This window comes from Montipora capricornis, chromosome 5 (assembly GCF_036669925.1).
Source record: "Montipora capricornis isolate CH-2021 chromosome 5, ASM3666992v2, whole genome shotgun sequence".
In the NCBI taxonomy this organism is placed as follows: domain Eukaryota; kingdom Metazoa; phylum Cnidaria; class Anthozoa; order Scleractinia; family Acroporidae; genus Montipora; species Montipora capricornis.
The window spans coordinates 9,886,851-9,904,350 of NC_090887.1; the positions used below are offsets into that span (position 1 = coordinate 9,886,851).

Genomic DNA, 17,500 nt, shown 5'->3' on the forward strand with positions numbered 1-17,500 from the left:
GGAAGGTGCAGCGGGTGTCAAGGTATATTGTGTCATTGGTGGGTGGTTGTTTGGGTGTGGTGTCTGGTTGGGTTTTATTGAAAGATCTTTCTGACAAAATGTATAAGAGTCTCCACTCATGTTATCGTACCTTTGTTGACATGTATAAATAAAATTAAGACTTTTTTTTCATAGTAGATTCTCCTGCCCTCTAAAAATAGAATTTAGAAAATAAATAGAAAGGTTATTTACTGGCCTAGGTCAGTCTATAAAGGGGAAAACTGTGCCCTTGGTCTCAAGTACGACAATTGGCCTGCGGCCTCAGGCCATACTCAATACCTCAGTCACAGTTTTTCCCTATACGGACCTCCCAGCCGGTAAATAATATATATCTATTATTATTACTATTATTATTATTATTGTAGCAGACGAGTGTAAACGTATGTATTCTAAACGATAGCTAAAGCACAGTAGGGCGCTGTTGTGTAACCTAAAGGCCAACTGGAAATAAGAAAATTAAAATAAAAACTTATTATAGAAACCTTTACATTAAAACGTCTTCTAAGTAGAGCTTGAAGGAAAAAAAAAACTTTCAAATCTCCTTGTCTGAGATATCACTTTAAAATACTTAGAAAATGCTCTACTAGTGTCATTACATGTATCTTATGTCATTATTTTGAAGTGGCAGGCAATGTGTAAACTTGAAGCTAACACAGACTTCTGCATCTTTATCAAGACTTCTTTACTTTTCCTTCCCACTAAAACCCTAACAGTTCTCTCAAGTCCTTTGGAGTATTCTCCCAGTACATCTAGGATGATGTTGTACTGGTCTATGCGGTATCCTTTGAATTGTTGTTTTAGTTCCAGCCGCAAGGGGGCATACTTCTATGTCTTATCCTGGTCTTTTGCAGCTCTGTTGTCCACCCATGGACAGTTCATCTCTAAGATGGTGACAATCTTCCGCTTGTGGTCCACAACCCTAGCATCCATCCGGTTGGCTCTCACTACCACGTGGTCTGCGTACAGCGGGACATCCCAAAAGGCTTGTTCATCTGCGCTTTCGTAGACAGGTTTTGGCTCGATTGGGGAGTACCAAGGTGGTGCAGTGTCTACGAGTTCCAGATCATGGTGCATCTCAAAAAACAGAAAGGTCTGCACGCAATTATGCCTGTGGAGATATTTGCTCTGGGCAAGCGCAGAACATCCAGCCAGAAGATGTGCTACCGACTCTTGCGCTTTGCCACAGAGTCTGCATTGCAAGTCACGCTCCCTAGCAGTTCTTGTCTTTTTACTCTCAGACTGGTATATTCGTGTATTGAGCATCAGCTTGTACAGCTCATAGATGCCGGCAATCACGTGTGATGGACAGGATTTGCACTTAAGCCAATCAAAACACCCGTTACTCAGCTCGGAGTTACTCCATTTCAAGGCAATCAGCTTCCCTTGCCAACTCTGACTTTGCACGTCCTCCTTCAGCTTTTCTTGCTGAGCTTGCTTCAATTGCTGTTTGTCTTTGTACCTGGGATCTCATCTCCATCCTCAGTACAGCATGTAGGGTTAGGATGCACCAAATTTAGCTTTATTCCAAGCTTTTGCCCATACTTCAAAGCCTCCTTGACAATAGAACAATGTCCAAGCTTTACTGAACCGTCTTCAAACTGGCGCACCAGCTCCATGGTTGGATTCTCTTTGTTAAACAGCTTAAGTGCACCTTTGATCTTAATCGCCTTGTACTCGGCTTTGACGGAACGCAGACTTCGTCCTCCGCACTCACTGCAAGATAGCATAAGGCAATTGAGCCCAGCTGGTGCTTTCCTCCTTGCTTTTATGACGATCTTAAGCATCTCACGATCAATACATTGAAGTTCCGTGATGGGAAGGTGTTGTGTCCTCATCAAGTAAGTCAAGGCAGGTAACTAAAGGCATACTGATTGGAGGCTACGATGCTATTGAAATCAGAGAGCAGACTGGACCATAATTATGATGGACTTTCTGTTCAGGTACACCTTGGTGGTGAGTTTAAAAGCTATCTGATCTTCTTGTCTTGTGCTTTCCAACACGCCCAGAAACATATACTGAGCTCAACTCTCTTCTAGACATTATTTTGATCACTGATGCTTCGTCAAATGCTAAGCTCTCGGCGTCCTCTACCTTCACTCCTCTCTTGATGTGTACAGCAGAGCACTTTCTTGGATTCCAGTCGAGGCCGATTATTATTATTATTATTATTATTATTATTATTATTATTATTATTATTATTATTATTATTATTGTCATCATCATATTATTACTTGCACAATGGCACTCAGTTTCCTTGGAACAGTTGCTAATGTGCCATTGACGATAATATAATAAATAAATATTACTTTCTGCACTGTTTATAAGTCATTAATTATTTCATTTGCCAGATCAAGATATTAATTTTTTAATTGATCTTCTCCTGTTGCTTAGTGCCAACTTTCTTGTCACTCAGGCGAGCAACATCAACCATCAGAAAACCATACTGTTGTTTTCCTTGTTCACAATATGTGCCCAAGAGTTGAACAGTTGGAGAGTTGCGTTGTTTAATTTGCAAGAGATCTCTCAACAAAGGAATAATGATCTTACCAGTATTTGCCTTCCTTTTTCCATGTAGGTTGAACAACCAAGACGGAGACTGTACTTCAAGGATAACGACGTAAAACCTCTTTCAGAGTTCCTGTCAGATAAATTTGGAAGACACCACACGTATCTTAGGATTTCATTAACGGAACGCTGCAATTTAAGATGTATGTGAAAGTAAATACATGTAATAACAACTTTAAAGTATTGATTTGACCACTTTTAGGGGCTTTTCAGGGTTTATGAAACATTGGATAGGAATGAAATTAATTATAGTGGCAAATTTCACATGTTAAAACCTCAAAACCTGATGCCTACTGGTACCTGCACACTCTTGTGGTTTTCCTGGGAGTCTCCAAGTTTTTCATCAAATCTCTCAGTCTCCTGGTTAGACCACCAAATCTCCCGGGAAATATCTACCATGGCCTTTTTCAAGATCTTTTCCTTAATTTCATTATTTTCAAGATGTCAAAAAGGAAACAAAACAAGAAGTGGATTTGGTGCTCTTATTTGAGCTGTTCTTGATCGGAAAACGTAAAAGACAACCATCAAATTGATACATGTATAAAAAACATGTGTAAATATTGTAATTGGTCAGAAATCAATCAATGAAATGGCACAGTTGGCATGGTTATGGGAAAAATAAAATGCTATCCTAACCGAGAGACGTCGGGAACATTCGGAAGGCCTTTGGGTCATTTTTAAGGAGTATTCAGACGTTGTTGAAAAATGACATTCTTGCAATGCAAAGATTTCTAGACATCTCCAGATTTTTGTACTCTGGGGTTTGGCAGATATGCTGATCAATTGGTGTGATCACCAATGTAATCAAGCTCCTACTCCAGTTACAAGTTTTCTACCATAAGTGAACCGCTTTGTCGCTTCGACTTTAGTGAAGATTGGGTGCCCGGGACATCCACAAGCCTGCACTATTGGCAGCCAGCTCGCCGATGGAGAGTGCTCTCATGGCTAGATCCTGGCAACCAGCCATGTGTCCCCATGCAGCACTGGAGACTGGCACCTGTCGCACTGATAAAAACAGTGGGAAAAGGCAGTTGGGAAGAGGGGAAACAACCTCTAAAAAAACACTCCACAGACACACTTTTCCTGCTACACAACTACAGCACTATGGTGTAACAGTACACATGCGTGGCAAATCACAGCACGTTCATTGACCTAACAAACCCACTGACCATAACTGGCACATACTCATCCCTGTTGTTACATGTAACTCTAAAGCCGATGACACACAGTTCAACATCCTGCAACATTTGTTGAGCGAACCATGTTGCACAGACATGTTGAACGAAATCGAGCTGATCTCTATTTTCGTTCAACATCATTCAACAATGTTCAACGTGTTGAGTGGCATGTAAATTTCAACATTCAACATGACACGACACACTGTTTGAAACATTTGTTGAACAACAGCTGCAACATTTGTTTATCAACAGATGTTGAACCGTGTATAAACGGCTTAATAAACTACATTTAACTGCCTTTTAAAGTCTTGCAGAGGAAAGGAAAATAGGAACTGAAAAACATTTGGTGCTTTGTACAAAAGGCTTGCCTGGGTAAAAATCAGAACTTGAGCTCCCACTGTCAAGGTTGTCAAAAGTCAAACAGGTTGTTTCTTGGTTAATATTTGAAGATAACACTGAGACTGGTAATCCTGATCATCTGGGACTTTTTTCTTTTTGATAAACGAAGACTACTGTAATGTAGGCTCTAAGGTTTGTGTGTGTTTGCAGGTCAATACTGTATGCCGGAGGAAGGTGTGCAACTTTCACAAAACAATGAACTATTAACAACAGAAGAAATCATAACATTGGCCAAACTGTTTGTCAAAGAAGGTGTTGACAAGATAAGACTGACTGGTGGTGAACCATTGATTCGAAAAGATATTGTCGAGCTTTGTGGTTAGACATAAATGTTTTGTTTGATATTTTGTAGTACACCCACTTTAGCAGTATTTTCTTCACTTTATCTTGTCATGAGCAATACTCTGTTCCCTAAATGAACGAATATCAAGAAAATCGTCCAGAACAATTTGGTGTCTCAAATGACATAGTTATTATTATTTGGCTTATACAATAAAGGGCTGTATCGGCTATCACTGGAATAAGAAAAGTGACTTTAAAGTTTGGGGATTTACTCAAATCACAGAAATAAAATGTGCAATAAATGCGATAAATGAAAGTTTGGCATACTCTGTTTTTGCAGAAGGTTACACCGAGAAGTTTAAAAAGTGATAGTAATTTAATATGATGACCCTAATACAAAAAAGAATCATTGAATGGTTGCAGTTCACCTGAAATAATGTACACAAATACAACCCTTTAATTAAATAAAGGATATCAACATATGTATTTACGGTGGGGACACTCGAACCATGGAGACTTGATATTTGTTTGTACATTTTTTTAGTGACTATAGAATGTGGGATCGTCCTTTTGACAAGAGTATTTAATGTTTTTACACTTAAAATACTATACATGTAACACCATACATCATAAAAAGAGTCTTTATTTCTTCGTCGTCAAAACTGAAAAACAATGTACACAAAAATGCCAAGTGTTCACGGTTCAAGTGTCCTTACTGTAATTTGTTCCTGAAAAAATGTTTTGTTTTATTTTAGCGGAACTAAGTCGATTAGATGGTCTTCAAACATTGGCTATGACAACTAATGCAGTTACTTTGAAAAGGAAGTTGCCACAACTGCGAAAAGCGGGACTAAAGTCTATCAACATTAGTCTTGACACTCTGGAGCCACAAAAATTTGAATTCCTCACAAGAAGAAAGGGTATAAGCATTTGGTGATGTTGTTAAAAAGTATATGATAGATTTTTCTTTATTCACTCAATCGAAACTTCATGGTTTTGTGGGATAAAAACAACCGAACAAATTCCATACCGATTTTCATTCTATGACTTTCAGCCTTTTAAAAGTCAGAACTTTCATTTCGGGTGGGGTACAAAACTGCACTAGTAAGGAGACTGGGAACAGCAGGCCAGTGACATCATTACATGAATGCAGGGAATTTTATTAGGGATAGAAATTTCGTTCTTTTGTCTTTTGCATCATTGCAATCAAATACAGCACATCTCAGAGGCAGTTTCAGCAACTTCAGGCCCTGGAAAAATTTCGTTCTGGTATTGACGTCACAGCTTTCCTATCCCCAGTCACCGTACTAGCGCGGTTTTGTTTGCCACCGGAAGTGAAAATTCCAATTTTTAAAAGGTTAAACCTTAAGGACACAGAAAGAAAATCGGCATGAAAATTTTTTAATGGTTTTTATCTCAGAAAACCATGATGATGTTTCAATCGAGTGGATAAAGAAAAATCTGGCACGTACACTTTAAATGCATAAAAGGATTGATCCTAAACCTGTTTAAGATCCTAGGGACCTTGTGTTGAAAGTCCGAGCCAGCATTGCAAAGGTGGACCAGTTGCACTCTAGGTGCCAAGAATATCCCTATTTACAGTATATTTGGAAGCAAAACATGACTTTTTTTTTACTTTTCAAGTCATGACATTTTGCAACTGTTTTATTTCTCTAGTCTTGAAAACAGTGTCGTGTTTAAAAGATCTTTTTTTTTAATAAGGAGATCGTAAACCCCTTTTACATACGCACAAAATTGTCACGGCACTCCCGCAAAATCGTCGCACGCTTCCAATATTTGGAGTACCGAGAACATCTCCAGACATGCGTTCAGCACCCATGTTACATTATTTCTAGCACGGGTGCCTAATAAATTATGTTTACCCACGAAAAATGTACCGTGCCGTGTTCGAAAGACGTAGGTACGGTACCGAGATTTCAGAGAACCGGGCCAAATTTTTGTGCTAGTGTAAAGCTGGCTTTAGTTTAGTGAATTAAACAGCTGCATGGTATACAGAAAAGTTTTGCAGCGTTCAATATGCACGTTTATTTTTCCAGGGTGGCACAAAGTCATGGAGTCCATAGATTGTGCATTAGAACTTGGATTTCACCCGTTAAAGGTAGTCGAAACATAAAAGTATTCATTAGAAATTTATTTAACGGAAAAATGATATTGCAGTTGATGGCATACAATTCTCTGTAACTTCTGTTCTGTTTCTGTTTTACATGTATTAATCGATAACGCTTGTTTGCGAAACAACCGATGTAACTAACTGGTTTGGTTTGGCTGTCGCAAAGCGACAGATCCACGTTTGAAGCAATACTGTCGGTCCCCTTTGTGACCAAGAACTCTGGCATGGCTCACTAGTCCAATTGCGGATCTACAGACTTTTGGACATGTATCAGAGGGATAGCATCCGGGCGCTGATATTCGCGCCTTGCGGCAGCGACGACGTTCTTTGAGTTCTTCTATTCGGCAGTCCTCAAGCTTGACCACATCAGCCTTGACCGCCGTCCTCCACTTAGTTTTGTCCCTGGCAAGGGTTTCAAAGTCCGATATGCCGCATTTGGCCAGTGAGTTCTTCAGTTGATCCTTAAAATGCTTCTTGGGAGCGCCGAGTGGACGTGTGCCATCAGACAGTTCGCTTTTCAATAGATCACGTGATAGTCTCTCCTCACCCATCCATACAACATGCCCCGCCCACCGAAGTCGTACTTCCATAAAGTAGGCCTCAATTCCGCGCATGTGGCACCGAGACAGCACTTCGGTGTTAGATATGCGATCCAGCCAAGATATACCAGCAATTCTCCGTAGACAGCGCATATGGAAAGGATCTAGTTGTTTTACATGCCGCCGATATACTCTTCACGTTTCAGCTCCGTAAAGCAGTACTGTTAAAACAGCCGCTGGATAGACAGAAACTTTAGTTGCTAGGGTGATGTCACGGGTGTTCCATAATCCCGAAGCAAGATGGCCAAAAGTCGAAGAAGCTTTTGCAATCCGTGCAGTGATTTCAGAGTCGACGGAGCAATCGTCTGATAGTGCAACCACCCAAGTAACAGAATTTGGTAACATTCTGCTTTCAAATCATCCGACCCCGTCGTAACAGCTGGTTCTTTGTATCAGGCACCTGGCTTAGGTTGCAAAAGCACTGCGATTTTCGTTATGGATATCGAGAGGCCATACCTTGTGGTAGCCTTATGAAAGCAGTCAATAAGAACTTGGGCATCTCCTTCGCTATGTACTATTAGAGCACAGTGATCTGCGTAGAGCAGTTCTCTGACCAGCATGTGATGAACTTTGGTCTTTGCCTTCAGTCGGCGGAGGTTGCATTTGCCGCCATCGTATCGCACGTTAAAGCTGATACCTTTATCACAATCGTGAAAGGCATAAGGTGTTAAGATGTTAAGATTTGAAAGCAGTTTGGAAATGCTTGAAACACTAACTATAATATTTCCCATTGGAGCAAAGGGAATAGGGGTCAATTTCTGGCGTGTCATCTACATTTTCTGTAGTGAAGACACAGAATGAAAGAATTCGTTGAGAATACTGGCCTTGTCAAAGTTTGACCTCCAGTTCATGCCCTGTGCATTAAGTGTTGGTATTCTTTACCTTATCATTGTGACTTTAAATACTACCAGAACCTCTTCGGGTTTTCAGACATGTTGTCAGATAATATGCAGGAAATGTAGTTATTGCTAGCATGATTTACACGTTGTTTAGTTGGACGCGTAAAGTTTTTAAAGTTACTCTGTGCCTCTGCAGTGTTAAAGATTTTGGAAGCGGTGTTTTTTCCTAACCGAACGCCTGAGGCTCCTATCAAATCAAGGATTTGAGTTGGAAGACTTAATAATCTTCATTGGAAAGTGCTTTTTTGCATTCCTCGTCATCATTTCTTTAAAAGCAACCCACATTTGTTCGACCGACGGCATTTGTATGATAATGGAGGAGAGGTAATTTTCACATTCGTTTGCAAGATCAGGAAGAACGTTCTCAGAGTTTCCACGCTTAAAAGCAAACACTTCCCGTGGCTTGGACAATACACCTCGCGTGCGTTGAAAGGGGAGGCCAAGTAATTTTATTCGTTCAATTGCTCCGAAATAACATCTTCAATACTTAAAAACAACACCCGTCTGGGCTTATCTGGGCCTTCACTAAAAATGCACGTAACACGTGCAGCACGACCGTTTTTCGTCTTTTAACGAATCGTATTCTTGTTTTGTGACGTTGTCGTTGCTTCTCTGAGCTCACCGTTTGCAAGAAAGGCGAAGATGGTTTATTCTGCATTGCTTAGGGTGTAAATTGCAAAGCAAGTATCTAGGAATTGAACTGGTAAAGTATGAACGATGTTAAAGTTTCGGGACATTAGGGAGCTTACGCATAGACGAACACGACGGCCATGAGAACGCCACAAAACAATTGGGAGTTAGAGCGACTTGCGTATGACCTTGAAAAAGTGTCCGCTATTTGTTTCACGGACCTATCATATGACTGGATTTATAGGAACGGTTCGTAAGGTGGCTCGAACCGGTTTCAACCAAAGGAATGTCTTATTAGAAGGATTAATTCTACAACACTGTTTCACTTAACGGCAATGTTATGGCATGACATGAAGCGCCAATAATTGCTTAACAAGATACTCTTATTAATGTGAGGAAATAAATTACGATGGCAACAAAAGAACCATCTGAAAACGCCCTATATTTTGTGTATAAGCGCTTATATCTAAAAAACTCACTGTGCGACCCTCATTTTTTATTGCTGAAAAGTGATCAGCAGGCTACGACGAAACTCTCTGCAAAGTTTAAAAAACATTATCTGCGGCGGATTGAGAGCCACCTTAAAATTTTTCGGTTGTGAAGGTGGCAATAAATTAACGCCTGAGAATTTTTTTAAACTGTGCTCAAAGTTTTATCTTAGCGTGCCTATCACTCTCCAGCCGAATAAAAAAATGAGGGTCACCGAGTTTGTTTATGAATTATATGCGTTCAAAGACAAAATATAGGGTGTTTTAGATAGCTCTTTTGTTGCCATGGTAACCTATTAGCTCACATCAATGAGTGCATTTTGCACGTGCAGAGCGTGCAAAGCTATTGTTTTTGCTCATCATCTTGCGTCGTAGATCTTAAACGACGGACGACGACGACAAAACGACGAAACGACGAAACGACGACGGCTACCTAACAACAACGCCACAAAACAATAATGTCATTGGTTAAAAAGAGGAAAAATAATCGTGCTGCACGTGTGGCACGCATTTTATGCGCAGATGCGTGACATTGCGTTTGCTTTATCTACTTATACCTGTTGTATGCTTGTCTTCTCTTTCATTTACACTTGATGCACTTTGCTGTTACTCTTTTAGCTGAATTGTGTTGTAATGAGAGGTCTGAATGAAGATGAAGTCTGCAATTTTGTGGCTCTGACACAAGATAAGGTGTGTTATTCAAATTGTAAAATACGTAATGTTAAATACAGTTACTGCAAAATAAATTTAACTGGAACTTGAGAACTTGACAATACTCCAGGTAATTTTCTTCTAAGGTTGTACATTTTCATGCTCCCACGAACTCTTTGTTAATGAACAAGACGAGGGGTCAAATCTTTTTGGGATCGATCATGGCATGATCTGTGCCAGCGAAACAAATGTCTATTAACACGACTAGCTTTTATTTCATTGAGGACGAAAAGGGCTTGCAAAGCGTCCGTGAAAACTAAAGAGAAATGAAAGACACATTTAAAAAAACTATTTAGATATTTTCTGAGCTCAGACCGCAATAAAAAGTTTAGAATCTGGAATATTTATTTCGGATCACGAAATCGAACTTCATCAGCCACAAATATCGGTTGAGCTGGACGAAGTTCCTATTTTTTGCGTTCAAGGTACGAGAACGCAACCCCTAATTTGTGTTGTAAGGGAAGTTTTTTCGAGATTGCATTTTCGTCGTCGACACACTTTTGCCTCGCTTTGAGGCGCTTGGTTACGTTTTGCCTCACTTTGACGAACTATCGCACGTAGTGATTTGTGCGTCGTCGGCGTTCATTATTCTAGCGTTTCGTGAGGTGTGATAATCGTCCATCGTTCATCGTTGAAAAGAGCTGAAAGATTGCAGGAGGTCTGTCAACTGAAGTCGGTAAAATTTTACTTTGGATTAAGCATGGTTCGTCACTGTCCTTGGAAAATGTGTGCGACTCCTCGCGCTTGCATCAAACCGGTTTGTTTTGCTCGGCGGCCGTTGTGCCACAAAGTGAATCTACCGAGTTGTGTAGCTCGGCGGCCGTTCTGCCACAAAGTAAATCTACCGAGTTGTGTAGCTCGGTGGCCGTTGTGCCTCAAAGTAAATCAACCGAGTTGTGAAGCTTGGCGGCCGTTGTGCCACAAACTAAATCTACCGAGATATGACGCTCGTCGGCGCCATTTCATCATGACTTGTGATATTTACGGCATTGAAATTATTTTGTCCAAGCGTTCAGCACAGAAAAGTAATCTTAGGTCTTTAATACCACAAGCTGAAAAGACTTGCAAGTAATAGTTTCATTTTAGAGTAATTTTCAGTAGTTGTCTACTTGTAGAATTCCAAATAAATAGTTAATGATTACGTCTAACAAGTCAGTTGTCACGTTCATAGATGCAGTACAGTGGAATTAGATCGTTATATCGAGGTATCGTTATAATGAGACGCCCGATATAACGATATTGCCTTAAAATAACCGAAAATATCTTTATATCGGGGTAAAATTAACATGTGCTTTTTTACTACTGTACATATTGTTTAATTAAACTTGTAACGAGTATCAAATGACTCACAATTTGCAAAGCATTAGACGTTATCAAGGTTACACAACAAAGTCTGTGGTATGAATCGTAAAAGGGAAACAAAACTAAACAAAACAAAACTTAAACATTTGAAGTTGTATCTGTGTACTGATGCTGTAATATCGTTATATCGGGGAAGATTTTACGCTCGGTACGCTAAGAACTCAGCGTTATATCGGGAATATCGTTATATTGAAGATCGTTATATCGGGGTTCTGTCCCATACATTTTACTGTAACTTTTGCCGGGTCATAGCAAGTTTATCTTTTTACCGGGGATATCGTTATATCGAGGATCGTTGTATCGGGATTCCACTGTAATAACATTTCCCTATCGCACGAACCATCCACCCATCCCCCTCAATTGCTACCTGTACCCCTACAAACATCGAACGCACTCGCCTAAGCTTCGATTACCCCTAGTTTTAAACCTTGTTATTGCGTCTTGAGTTCAGGAAATTATTTTACAAGATTTTTTCAAAAACTTATGATTTCAAAGCAGGATGAGAATAATATTTTAATTCGTGTTTTCTTTTCAGCCTCTCGATGTACGGTTTTTGGAATACATGCCCTTTGATGGTATGTTGAGGCTCTATTTTCTTCCCTCCTCTCAGCCCCGAGGGGTTTTTTCTCCGGGAACTCCGGCTTTCCCTCATCATTCATTAACATTTTGATTTGACTTTATCTGTTGTAACCTAATTCAGTATCAACGATGAAATGATATATGAAATGGATCATATATGAACTGCGGATATGAAATGTTGTGACGTGCTCCCAACGTCAGTGGCTTCATAGCTTAGTTGGTTAGAGCGTCGCACCGGTATCGCGAGGTCACGGGTTCAAACCCCGTTGAAGTGCTGAATTTTTCAGGCTTCTTTACGCAATTGCAAAAATTGCGTTCATAACTGCGAGGATAATAGCTTCACTTGACTAATTCAGTATGTTGTCTCCCTATGTAGTTGAACATTTTACGCTCGGCCAAATAACGTTTAGACTTATTAAATAAAAATTGTTATTATCACAAGTTAGAGGGGTTATTTTGTTTATTCATTTTTTAATTTTCAAGGCAAAAACTTACTAATAGATATAATTTCCCTTTTAAGTTTTTTGTCCGTGAAGACACGCCTGCGAAACGACAACGGGACAGTTTTCCAGGAAAAAAATCTGGCATCAAATTTTCTCATGCAGCAAATTTTAGGGGAATCATCTTACAATCTTTGGTCATGCAAGTAGCGGCGCTTAAGATGAATTTTTAACACACCGTTTTAGAAGATGCATTGTCTTTTTTTTTCAGGAAACAAATGGAACTTCAAGAAATTGGTATCTTACACTGAAATATTGGACAGAATATCGCAAAGATGGCCGGATGTTGCAAAATTATCGAACCACCCGAATGATACTTCTAAGGTATATAAAGTGTTTTGTGGTTTATCAGTGCTAATTTCCTAATTTCATATCTTAGGCCAGGTGAATCGTGGGTTTTAAGAGATGTTTGATGCAACTCTGGTTTGAAGAATTTGAATGTAGCTTCAAAAGTCAACAATTCAAAGACCCAACTTTTCGCACGCCATTGTAGTATTTTTATTAGAAGTGATCCACCTTTATCGGAAGGGTCTTTTATATGCCACCAATTTGCTTTCAATTAGGTGTAAATTGGTGTCAAATAAGAAACGTTTTCAACTTAGATTTTAAAATACTAACATCAGAGCAAGCTAGAATTTCAAAGGGGAGCTTGTTCCACAGTCGCGGGGTAGCAACAGAAAATTAAACGCTCGCTGGCCATACGTTTTCATGTTAAAGTGTGGTTTTACAAGGCGTAAATGATCCCTTGATGACCGTTATGTCCTTGATTGACGGTAAAATTTTAAAATATCTCCAAGATAACGAAGACCAGAGTCATTCAATGTTTTAAAAGTTATTAAATTTATTTTGAAAACAATGCTCTCTTCAACAGGAAGCCGGTGGAGATCTCTAAGAGTCTCGGTGATGTGATCTAGTTTTTTGAGACCGGCTATAATTCGATCAGCCGCATTTTGAACGGACTGCAACTTATCTATATCCTGTTTTTGGGCACCAAAAAGAAGGGAATTACAAAAGTCCAACTTCGAGCTAAATAACAAATAGTTCTAATAGACCGTTTTCGAATTCTCACGGCTGGACTGGATCTAGCATGAAATGGAGGCTAATGCGGGCAAATCTTTTCAAATGCAAATTAATTTGCCCGCATCAGCCTCCATTTCATGCTAGATCCAGTCCAACCGTTAGAATACGAAACTGGCCTATTAGCATGAGACAAGCAAAACCTGAAGAACTCTGGTACTTGTTGTCAAATGGCGTCATCATGCAAATGACGTATTGGTAGACAGGAACATTAGCTTATCATTTATTCCATTTTTTGCTGGGAGCAATCAAAAGCGCGCTTAACATTTTCCGTCGCCATCGAAAGCGATGCCATAAGAGGTATTTATCTTTACACTTGTGCCTCCCTGAATCGACTTTTTCCTTTATACATAAAATTCTTTATTCTGCCTCCTAGATAAATTTAGCTTCTTACTTATTTTCTATAGGGGGCATTGTACCTTTCTTAAGTCTATTACTTATTTCATGTATCTTTATTTACGTATTTGCTACTGAATAAACTACATCTGGTTCAGTAAAAAGATCAACAGGTACTAACGGCTTTACGCTAGCCCTGAAGGTGTAACATGCGCCGAACAGTAAAGCTTGCCCTTTTAATTAGTTTTGACGGACATGATTCTGTTTTGCATTGTGCTATGAAAAGGTCGTCGATTGAATAGGCTTAACAATGGAAGATGACAAAAACAGTCTTTTTAGGGCGTAAACATATTCAAGACGTAATCGAAGTTCTTTTTTTTTTTTCTTTGTCATCTTTAGGCATACAAAGTTCCTGGTTTTGCTGGCCAGATCGGATTTGTTACTTCCATGAGCGAGCATTTCTGTGGAGGCTGTAACAGACTTCGAATTACAGCAGATGGCAATTTAAAGGTACAGAAGACATTCAATTTTTTTTGTCGCGTTTTGATTTTGTAGTTCATAGCAAATGGGATATTTTCGAGTGCACATTAAGTATTTGACTATGTTGAGAAAGATCAATGAAATCCATGCAACCGATAGCCATGGTATGGAAACGGGACTACATGAACTCTGAACGGGACGGGATCGACTTGAGCTTAGGGCGCTTTCCTTTTGTCATGTCTGACCGACCAGACCCGTCAGTTTACAAAGGAAATGTAGCAAATTGAAGGAACACTTGCATGATAATCCCTCGTATACTTCTGCAGGAGTATATATTATCCTCGAAGTGTGTTAATTTGAAGGCGTTGTAGGATTAGTCCTTCCAAGCCCGTCTGGCCGGTGAGTTCTGTCAAATGGAAAGCGCCCTAAGGTTACGGTTGCTGTACCGACTGAGCTACAATGCCAGACGGGGGCGGGGTGTCCTTTTCGCGGCAGGTCAACAAATACAGGTTCAACGAAATCTTGCGGGTTAGATTTCAAAGCGAATTCCTGGAACGGAGTCTTAGCTTCCTTATCAATACGAAGATTAATTCTAATTCATTTCGTTGGCCAATCACAACAAACGCGTACGATCAAGTGAGCCAATCGTTATGCGAAACAAATGCATGCAGCCGATGCCAAGGGCGGGAAAAACGCGAGCGAGCCAATCACAATGGGTTTTGTCTTTGCTTCTGATTGGCTGAATGTGAAACAACAGAACAGAAAAGAACAACAATTTTTGAGAATGTCAACTGGCCGGAGGCAAACCAGTTGGCTTTGTACAAATGCGGCCAAAAAGTTAAACTAGGGACTGCCAGGATCAAATTCAACGAGTTGTCAGAACGAGTCTTGAACCTGGGATCTTTGGATCTCAAGGCAAGTGCAGTAACCACTAGGACACATTTCCTCCATGTGTGTCTTTAACATCACAACAATGTTACGCTTGGGCTCTCTTTGTGAGGCAATTTTGCATTAGCCTTTGTTTACATGTGGACCCTCATATTTCGAAGGTCTGCTTGTTTGGAAATGCTGAAGTGTCATTACGAGATGCCCTCAGAGCAGGGACAGACGAAGAAGAAATGTTAGAGATTATCGGCGGCGCAGTTAAGAGGAAGAAAAAGCATCACGCTGGTAATGTAGCACTTAGTTTTAATTCACATGCTTCCTTGGTTCTCAGAAAACCGGAGGTTTTTTTGCCAGGCTTCCCTGTCCCCCACCCCCCCTTCCCCCTCCCCCCCCTAGAAGTGCTGGTGCTGTTGCATGTTTCCTTTCTTCGCTAAAATAATGTTTCCCACAGTTCGTCTGATATTTTGGGTTTTCATGTTAGGTTTGGTTTTCATCTTATTTTTATAGTTCTTGCCTCGCGGTTTCCAGCCGATACGTGAAGAACTGCCCCCTTGCCCGATCGAGTAATTCATTTCGTCCGAAATACCCGGAAATGGCCGTATTCTGATATAGGATCAAAGAAAATTCTCCAAAAGTTAGGATATGGTCGAAATCAGTGCTCCTCTTTTCTCAAATAAGCCAACATCATTCTTATTCCCTGAAATTTATTTCTAATTGTAACCCATTAATCTTGGCACGATTTTATTGGCTACTTGTTGTGACGTGGTGTGATATCACTGGGCGGATATCACGCAATAACCCCCGTCTACGTCGATATTTGTCCTCCTATTATTTCCGTCGAAAAGAAACAAAGCCAGCGGAAAAAAGCCAGCACGAGAGTTTCCACTTTTTCATCTTTATTATATTACTTCAAAGGGAAACAAACCCTTGTTGCTGCCGCAGTGAGTGAGCCTGAAGCGAGCGAACGAACGAGGCAGCTCTCTAATAGGCAGAAGAACACATTTTTCGTTTTTCTTCGAAGCGCAAGGAATTGTGGTCAAACGCGCAAGAAATTGTGGTCATGCGCGAATGGAAAAATTAAGATGCGCAGTATGATCATTAGAGCCTGCTCTGTTTCGTATCCTCTGAAAACTATAGATAGTTTAAACTGTCACGCAACAAAAAATAAATTAGAAATCGTTCAATGCAAAAGGCATGAACTTGGAATGTTGTAGGTAACAAATCTCTCCAATTCTCAGGTCTGCGCGGTACACCCTTTCTTAGTTATTTGTGGAAGCGTCTCAAGCAACTTTATAGAGTTTTGTATGGAGACGCCATGACGTCCATCAACATGGTGGCCAGTAATCAACGATGAAATCTGGAGTTCACTCTGCGATGAAAGCGCGTACTTTTCGCTCATGAGATGAAATACATGTGTATGAACACATCTCCTAATGTACTTGAAATGCTCAAATTCTTGAGATTCATAGGGATAGACATTTTTTTTCAACCAAGTAGCTTTGTATCATCGTGTCACGCAAGGTAACAATTCGGAAATTCAAAATGCCGTATTTTGGAAGCGGAAGATGTCACGGAACTGGACGTCACCATGAAAACCATCTTTTGTTTTTCTTTCTTTTCGCGATTGGGGTCCAGAAGGGAGTCCAATTGGGGGTCAAGTGTGGGGGTCTTCGTTTTTTGCCCTCCCCCCTGAAGACCTATTAAAATCTCCCTTGAATTCCACGCATGAACTGTCGTAAAATTACCGCAAGCATAATTGACACATCTCCCTTCCCCCCGGCAGCATTTCTACTATTTAGGTAAACTAGTTTGTAGAGTCTAGTGATAGTGACATTCAGAAGCTGGTTGCAAATGCTGTTCAGGAAAGTACAAAAGAGTCTAGCGGTTTTTGCGCGATATGAAAATTAATGGGAGGGTTATAAAATAAATAAAATCCCTCTGGCTTGATGAACGGGCTGGTAATGTCCTCTTGGTTGAGCGATTGTCCTCAAAATTTCACATTTGCCCTCGCGCCTTCGCTTCTCATTTCTCAGCGGCGGACATTGTCAGCCGACATACCAGCCGCCTGAAGGTGTTTATTTGCTAAATATCCCTTGTTCCCTTTAAAGTGGATGGCTATGGTCCGTTGTCCCCTTAACGAATGCACTTTATGCATTATTTTCTCGCCAGGAATGTTCAACATTGTGAAACAGAAGAACCGGCCAATGATCCTGATTGGTGGATGACGCATTGCTGTGGCATTGCAAAACTTGCCATTTTCTGCAAAAGAGTCTTTTTTAGAAACTTGCATTTGAGCGAGTAGTTCGAAGCTCAATTGCTTGTTTTGTAAATATTTTATAAACAGACTCCGATCTAAATCT

General features: G+C 40.2%; 1 protein-coding gene across 1 annotated transcript in view; it reads left to right on the forward strand.

Annotated features, from left to right (window-relative positions):
* The window catches only part of LOC138049401 (molybdenum cofactor biosynthesis protein 1-like), a 21,064-nt gene that overhangs the window by 2,733 nt on the left and 831 nt on the right, over positions 1–17,500 (forward strand). Inside the window, exons 2-11 of the mRNA XM_068895652.1 lie at positions 2,615–2,747; positions 4,332–4,499; positions 5,219–5,383; positions 6,521–6,582; positions 9,829–9,900; positions 11,819–11,858; positions 12,574–12,686; positions 14,175–14,285; positions 15,305–15,425; positions 17,310–17,500. The exon at positions 17,310–17,500 is cut by the window's right edge and continues 831 nt beyond it. Of these exons, the coding sequence (XP_068751753.1) occupies positions 2,615–2,747; positions 4,332–4,499; positions 5,219–5,383; positions 6,521–6,582; positions 9,829–9,900; positions 11,819–11,858; positions 12,574–12,686; positions 14,175–14,285; positions 15,305–15,425; positions 17,310–17,365 (1,041 nt within the window). The 3' untranslated portion in view covers positions 17,366–17,500. The remainder of the gene's footprint in view (positions 1–2,614; positions 2,748–4,331; positions 4,500–5,218; positions 5,384–6,520; positions 6,583–9,828; positions 9,901–11,818; positions 11,859–12,573; positions 12,687–14,174; positions 14,286–15,304; positions 15,426–17,309) is intronic.